This window comes from Heterocephalus glaber, unplaced genomic scaffold, assembly GCF_053883595.1.
Source record: "Heterocephalus glaber isolate CG9 unplaced genomic scaffold, H.glaber_assembly_v1.0 deba00000594, whole genome shotgun sequence".
Classification (NCBI taxonomy): domain Eukaryota; kingdom Metazoa; phylum Chordata; class Mammalia; order Rodentia; family Bathyergidae; genus Heterocephalus; species Heterocephalus glaber.
The window spans coordinates 11,323,867-11,332,079 of NW_028258151.1; the positions used below are offsets into that span (position 1 = coordinate 11,323,867).

Sequence of the window (8,213 nt, forward strand, 5' to 3'; positions counted from 1 at the left end):
CATGGATGCTTTATTTTTTTTACTTACCTGTCCAATTCCAAGAACAATTGGTGAAGGGAAGCTATAAAGGACATGGAATAACAAATTAGTTTAGCAACATATAAAAAATTGAAGATAGTATAAAAGACATAATGACAAAAGTTATTAAAAAGGCTTAGATAGGGCCAGGGATTTAGCTCAGTGGTTCTGGCACCTGCCTCAAAAACCCAAGGTCCTGAGTTCGATCCCTGGTACCAAAACAAAACAAAACAAAACAAAAAGGCTTAGATAATGGAAACAACATCAAATTCCTTAACTTTTTATTTGTTCATATCTTTTTCATTTTTTAAAACTGATCATTGATTACTAAATTTGGTAACTGTCTTTTGCCTTTTGTGGGGAAAAACAGACAACAGGATTGTATATACAGAAAAAACAAAGAATCTGAAGATGTTATTAATGTTAATAAATATAACTTTAAAAAGGACACTAAATACAAGAAAACCTCTATATAGAAAACTATAATTTGGTATTTTTTAAAAAACTGAAAAAGACCTAAATATAGGTTATGGGTTAGAAATTCAATGTCATAATGAGGTCCATTATCCTGAAACTAATTTATAGAGTCAAAGAAATATCAGTACACATATGGACAGAAACTGAACACTGAATCGAAAGGCATATGTCACCTAAACTAATCTTGAAAAACAGTAAAGTTGGAGAAATGACTCTAGATGTCAAGATTTAGTTACAATAAATGAAACTATGTGGTATGTGCACAATGACAGTCCAATAGGACAAAAGAACAAAAAAGAGATAGGGTCAGATACACACATATATGGACACTGGATTTATGACAAAGATGACACTGAGAGCAGTAAATATGGCACCAAGTAATTTAAATGTAGATCCTAATCCCTACCTCACACCATACTGAAAAGGATGGCCCATCACCTCACCCCATTCATCCATACTCAGACTCATTCTCTTGGACTGCTGAAAATATTAAAATATCACCAAAAAAGTCTGCCCTCGATCAGTATATTAAAGGGGAAACATATCTATCTCAGCTAGGGTAAGAAAAGAATAAAGAAAAAACTGGAGAAAATAGACTGAATGGTTGCACAGTACCACCATGAGAATAAAACTAACTGTAGCTGGGCATGGTGGTGCATGCCTCTAATCTCATAATCTTAGCACTTGAGAGGCTGAGGCAGGAGGATTGCCATGAGTTCAAAGCCCCTTCAAGGCCAGCTACACTGGGTGTTTAAGTCAGCCTAAACACAAGACCTTGTCAAAAAACAAATAAATAAGTAACTCTAATGGATGCTGCTTGGTTCCCCCTATATCCCCCTTTCCAGACAGAACCATTCATTCCCCAGATGGGGCTGAAAGTGGCCTGACAGCAGCACCCCAACCCCAGCCCCCAACCCCAGAGCAGACTGCATTCCAATCGCCAGTCTACACAGGGTATAAAGGCCAGGGCCCCTCACCCCATTAAAGACAACTCTGTAGAGCCACCCAATCTCCAGAGCCTCTGGGTCAGTCTTTGTCATAACCCGAGCTCAGACCAAGCCCTCTTCCCCCTTCTCTCCATGCCCAAGAACGCTCTCCAGCACCCTTCCTAGGCATCTCAGAGAGTATAATCTGTAGCAGGGGACAAAAACAAGTCAACAACAGTGTAGGCAAAGAGTAAGACAATAACAACAGATCCCACAGAGAGCCAGCCTAGAAGACATACAATGCATGGAGAAGAAAGATTTCCTAATTTTAAAAAAGGTCAAAGGAGATGAAAAGAGTGTACTCAGGTCTCAGAAACTCATTGAGGGTCAGAAACAACATAACTGCCACATGAATAAATACCTTTAGTGGCACTAGGCACTAAAGGGCTGTGGCTGAAAATGGAGTTGCCCCCATCCAAGGTAAGCAGAGTACACACAGGATAAGCAGACTCTGAAAGAAGAGTGGACTCGGAAGATGGCCTGACAGCACTGCAGAGGGCTAATTCTAGGCCTAGCATGAAAAAGTCAAGAGGAGGAGTCAAAGATAAAAGCCAAATTCCTCTTCCTGACAGAAGGGGAAAAAACTGAATCTTCAGATCTAAAAGCACAACATTACAGGAAAATCTATTAAAGGACACTCAACAACAGTAACAACAGAGCCACTTAACACCCAAGCAAACCCTGCCTAATAGTGGGACCCAGCAAGGAGAGACACAGAGGAATGAATGAGCTCCAGCCTAAGACACCACAGGGAAAGAGCCACAAGTACTATACTCATTGAAACCCAGAGCCCAGTCAAGCAGGGATGGGTTCAACTCCAGCAGCTATTCTGTCAGATAAGCCAGGGCGGGCAGCAGGCAAATCTAGGAAAGACCAAGTAGGTGTTGTTTCCCAAGGCTGACAGGCTATGAATATCAAAAACTAAAACATGGGTTCAAAATAAACCGAATGGCTGTAACTTCTTAATGTCTTCTATGACCTTTTAACCTGAAAGAGATAGTTTAGAAACATTAACCCTTGTAGTGAAGCAATATATACAGCTGCCCTTCAAATCTTGACTCCTTCATCCATGGATTCAACCAATTACAGATCAAATATTGGGGGAAAAGCCTGCATCTGTAATGAACACGTACAGACCTTCTTCTTGTCATAAATAATATTGGGTAACAACTATTTTACACAGTATTTACATTGCATCAAGTACCATGAGTACTTTAGAGATTCTTTGAAGGGAGTGTGAGAGGTTATATGTAAAGATTGCCATGTTTCCTGTAAGGGATTTGTGGATTTGGGAGATGTCAGGGAACCTGGAGCCTATCCCTCACAGGTGCCAGGGATGATTACATTTAAAACTCAACAGTTCTTTGATTTGAACATCAGCTTCTCTTTTCTCCTTTGAATTCAGTTAAAGTGAAATTTCACTACATAAGTCAACTTGGGTCCCCAACAGGATATAACATGAAGTCCACAGTGCCGGCTGTAAAGCACTCTTACCAAAAGTGCCTGAACTGAGTGAACTCAAGCCTTTTAATCAAACTTTCAATCCAAGAATAGAGGAAAATAAATTACTGGAGACTTCAAAATACAAACCATCTATTCTATAACCTAAATGATTCACAAAACAACTGGCCCATGGCTTTTCATATAATCACCAGAATAGGGAAAAGGTGGGAGGGGAAACCTCTCTAGATTAAAACAATTTTAAAAGATATAACTATGTGCATTGTATGAGCCTTGATTCAATTTTGATTCAAAAAAGCACAAAAACATCTTGGGGACATTATAGATTAGGGATTAGTTTATTTTAGCAGGTTATTAAATTTGTTAAGAGGGAAGATGGTACAATACAGGAGAATGTCCATGTGTCAGGAAAGGTGAAGTATTTCGGAGATAGTATTCATATATTGTGACATGTGCAACTTTCTTTCAATGGTTGGTAGGAGAGGGAGAAAAATAACAAAATGTGAACAATTATTTCATTTCAGTGTTGGGTAGATGGGTACTCTGTTTTCCTTTTTTTTTAAATGGTGGTGATGGTACTGGGGATTGAATCCAGGGCCTTTGCACTGAACTACATCCCAAACCCTTTTAAATTTTTATTTATTTGTTTGTTTACTTTGAGACTGTTTCTCTCTGAATCACTAAGTTGCTGAGGCAGGGCTCAAACTTTTGATTCTCCTGCCTCAGCCTCCAGAGTGCTGGGTTTACAGGCATGCGCCATCATGCCTGGCTTCAATTTTTCAGTATCATTGAAACATCTCATAATAAAAAGTAGGGGAGAGGTATAAGTAATCCTCAAAATAGCTAAATAATTAAATATTTCCCCCACTCTCTCCAATTAATTTTTGGGTTAAAGAAAACCATTAAGAAGTAAATGAGAAAATAAGTAATATCTATAAAATGATCCATTTTTATAAAAAGAAATTCAACCTATGTATCTATGTCTCCATCTATGTATCCACATATTCATCCTTCCATCTCAAAAAGATGTCTGAAACTGTTGGTTAGTGTCAATTATATAAAAATTTTTAAATTTCAACCTAATATTTCTCTTGTTTGAATTCTTTGTAACAATCACAACAAAAAGACTTTTCTTTTAAAAAGGTGAATAGACATTTCAAGACTGTAGCTGGGCACATGCCTGTAATCCCAGTGCTCTGGGAGGCTGAGGCAAGATCACAACTTCACCTTGGTGACTTAGTGAGATCCTGTCTTATGACACAAATAAAAAATGGATGGGAAAGTGGGAGGGGTAGGGGAAAGGAAAGAAGGGAATGGAATTAATATGAGAAAATGAAAAAAAGGAAACAAAGTCTTTGTAAATAGGGAGGATGGAGGGGTTGAAGGGAGGGCAGGGGAAGGGGGAAAATAAGAACCAAGAGAGTATGTAAAGGTGCATATCTCCAGGGATGTCATTATATTGCATACCTAAAATGTACCAATAAAACAATACACAGTTAAAAAAAAAAAAAAGGATGGGGATGTAGGTCAGTAAGAATTCCTGGGTTCAATCCCCAGAACTGAAAAATAATTTGATTCTAAGTAGGGGGAGTATGGATAATTATTGTCTTCTTTGTATATTTCTGCATGGAAATAACTTTTTAGTTTTTTTTTCTCTTTTGAGACAGGGTCTCACTATGTTGTCCAGACTGTCCCTGAACAACTGGCCTCAAATGATCCTCCTGCCTCCCCTCTCTCCAGTCTTTGAACTGAACTCCTATAGACTGAATATAAGGAAGTGGAGACCGACTCTGAAGAGAGGAAAGCAGCATGTCCTCAGGCTGCAGACAAGGAAGCTGCAGGTGCAAAAGAGAGCAGAATGGAAGGAGCCAGAGGAGTGGGCCTCGCACCTTCATTTCAGCAGGAAGGAGATGGAAGCGCCCCAGTTGATGGTTTCTATTTTCTATTTTCTCAGTAAAGGACTGGAGGAGGGAATGGAGGAAGACACCAGAGGCTCCAGGAGAAAGGAGAAAGTGCCAGTCATTCCAGAGAGGAGAGAAGCAGTAGGCATTTGGGAAGGAGAGTCTGGCAAGGTCAAAGTCAAACCAGTCAGCCACATGTGGATTTGCACTCAAGACACTGGGAGCTGCCCAGTGTGGCAGTAAGCTGGCAGGTGGCCTGAGCAAGCTAAACAGAGAGGAAACAGCGCCCATAGGGGCCAGGGAAGCCACTCGGGGAAGGAGGGGCAGAGTGGGGCTGGGGACAGACATCCTGCATCACAGATACAGAGGGCATAGGAGAGCAGACTGGATCAGACAGGATCCAGACAGATGATCAGAACATGGAGCCTGCAGTTAGGGAAAGCTGACAGAGTCCATGTGGAAAAGACCACGAGGACCTCATGACCTTGGTTACCAGGAGCTCAGGAGACAGAGGGATCAGAAAAGCCAGGGTGTGGACAGAGCACGAGCAGGAGGACTAGAAGGACCCAGTCCCACTTCAGGAAGCTCCTGTGCAGTGGGACAGAGACCCAGCTTTATCTGAGGAGCTTGCCAGGGTTTCATCAGACTAAGAGAAACCTGGGAGGTGTTCCTTAGTACAGACTCCACCTCAGAGCCCTCACACTGACAGCTCGCACACAGGCTTACAATCACCCACTTTCCCTGACTGAGGAACTTGGTGATTACATGTCCAGTCTCAAGAGGCAGACTTATTAACTTCCGGGAGTGGGTTTAAACCCACAGTTCTTGAGACTGCTGGGGCACCAGCAGAATTAAACAGGATTTTCTAGTTCTTACAAAGAGGTTCAAGGAAGCATGAGTTTGCAGGTTTACTTCTCACTAATCCCCAAACACCCTGCATCACCAGGAGAGGAATGGATTGAGAAGGGAAGGGGAAAGAGGCATAAAAATGAAGATGTGTTTTGTACATGTACCACCTCCCCACAATGACTGTAATCATTATGTACTGCGAACATGTACTAATAAAAATAAAAATTGAACAAAAACCCTGGCATCATACAAATTTATTGTTTTCCCTGGACATGGTGGTTATCCAGGAACGAATGGTCGAGCAACACAAACAGATTAGGGACTCAAAGCTCATCTGGTTGTGGAACCTGTAGATCTGAATCAAAATCGCTAGCTCTAAGATCCACCCTGGATGGATCCCTCCTCCTGCTCAGCGGCGGGCACAGGAGAGCATGTGACTGTGGCTCTACAAGCCCAGCCCCGCAACAGCGACCCTGTCAGGCTGTGACTCACGTTCCTGACCCACAGTGGAGTCCTAGTCCCCGGCACCCACCCGGCCCCGGCCCCAGCCCCAGCCCGCCTCACCCGGCCGGCCTCACCCGTAGGTGGTCAGCAGCGCCTTGTTGAGAAGCACGAGGAACAGGGAACAGGCGCCATAGAACAGCGCGGATAGCAGCCGGGCGGCGCGGGAGGGCAGCCGCTCGGCGCCCGCGGGGGTCATGATCAGGTCCGCTCTGCCCCCGCGCGCTGCCCACCCCCGTCCCGTCCCTGCCCTGGCCCGTCCCCTTCCCGGCCGGGAAGAGAGCGCCGCAGGAACAGGAAAGGCGACTCGTGAGCCCAGCCCGCCCGCCTATCTGGACTTCACCCCGGGGATCCAGGCACCGCCTGCTGACTCCGGACTCAGCGGGTTGTAGAGGGAGTGGGTAGGGGAGGAACCCTACCTGCCTTGGACTCCACACAAGCCGCAGGTTTTGTTTTGCTCCCTCTGTCTCTTCTCCTTTAATACTTTCTTTAATGTATAGTTTACAGACAATGAAATGAAATCTTAGGAGTATAAAGTTTGGGGTTTTTTGAAACAGGGTCTCTGTGCTGGGCTCAAACTTGCGATTCTCTTGCGTCAGCCTCCCAGAGTGACCAGATTACAGGCGAGCACCACCGTATTCCGCTGGGCCCGGCTGTTATGAGTTTTAATAAATGCATATATAGTAATAATAGCTCAAATCACAACATAGAACATTTCCACCACTGCCCAAAAGTTCCCTTGGCGCCCCTTTGAAGTTAATCCTCCCATCTCAATGATTCCCATTTCTGTAGATTTGCCTTTTTAAAAAGAATTTAATGTAAATGACATGCTTTTCTAGAACTTAAGGCATTTTTAACTCCGTTGATTATCCTTGCCACTCATCGTTTTTCTGTTATTGAGTGGTATCTGTTTATCCAGTCACCAGGTGATGGGCATTTTGGTTGTTTCCAGTTCAGGGCTATTATGGAAAATGGGTTCTGAACATTCTTAACATGTGTGCGGACCAACTTCATTTCTCTTTGATAAACACCTAGGATTAAGTCTTGGGTTCTGGTGCCTGTGAGTGCTTTATGGCAAGTTCTGTCCTCACCTGAGGGAACATTTCTTCCCTTCCCAAAGGGATAGAAATTAACATCTGCAGTTCTAGTTCAAAGTAGGAGACCTCCCAGGACTGCCTGTTAGCCAGAGTCTACGTCCTCTATCTAGCAATCTTTTTTTTTTGGTGTACTGGGGATCGAACTCTGGTCCTTGAGCTTGCGCAGCAGGCGGCGAAACCACTGAGCTAAATCCCTGGCACCTCTAGCAATTTTTTATTTTTGGTACCAGGGATTGAACTCGGAACCTTGCAGTTGTGAGGCAGGCAGCAGAACCACTGAGCTAAATCCCTGGCCCCACCTCTAGCAATTTTTAAAGCAAGTGTTTCATATTTTCATTCTAAGTGGTTAACTTTAAAAATCTGAAATTTTACCTTTGTAGAAAAGTGAAATGTTTCTAGTTGAAGTCAAGTGTAACTGTATAGATGCCAGGACAACTGCTTTCCTACTCTAGCCACTGAACAACCAAGAGGCTGAAAACAAACATTTTTGGCCCTGATAAAGGAACTAAAGCAGAACTTTTGAAGAGGGCCCAAATTATCCAATAAGAAAGAACAGATATAAGGTTGCGGATTTAGCTCAGTGGTTCCGGCACCTGCCTTGCAATCACAAGGTCCAGAGTTCAATTCCTGGTACCACACACACAGAAAGAACAGATACATAGGTCTGTTTTAAAATAGAAAAAAATTCATATTCAAGTTGAACCAAAATCTGAAAATCATCTTAATTTCTTCCAAAAGATCTATTGTTCTTGGTTACTTTGATTACAAAACAGTATTCTGAGGGCTGGGGATTTAGCTCAGTGGTCTCGCTGCCTGCTGCACAAGCCGAAGGACCCTAGTTCGCTCCCTGGTACAAAAAAAACCCACCAGTATTCTGAAGTCACCATTAAAATCCCATCTTTATCCTGTTCAAATCAATTACA

General features: G+C 42.9%; 1 protein-coding gene across 11 annotated transcripts in view; it reads right to left on the reverse strand.

The window, feature by feature from the left end:
• Positions 1-6,501, reverse strand: part of Slc35d2 (solute carrier family 35 member D2) — a 152,575-nt gene extending 146,074 nt beyond the window's left edge. For 4 of the 11 annotated variants that reach the window (XR_015448836.1, XR_015448835.1, XM_021259397.2 and 1 more), the window contains exons 1-2: positions 6,271-6,499; positions 28-61 (exon numbers count right to left, since the gene is read on the reverse strand). Coding sequence is in view for 6 of the 11 variants with exons in the window: in XM_021259397.2 (XP_021115056.1) it covers positions 28-61; positions 6,271-6,392 (156 nt within the window). In the remaining 5 variants the exon portion in view is untranslated. Of the gene's footprint in view, positions 1-27; positions 62-6,270 lie in introns of all 11 variants that reach the window. The other 7 variants (XR_015448837.1, XR_015448839.1, XR_015448838.1 and 4 more) reach the window with 4 other exon arrangements.
• Positions 6,502-8,213: the final 1,712 nt, after the last annotated feature.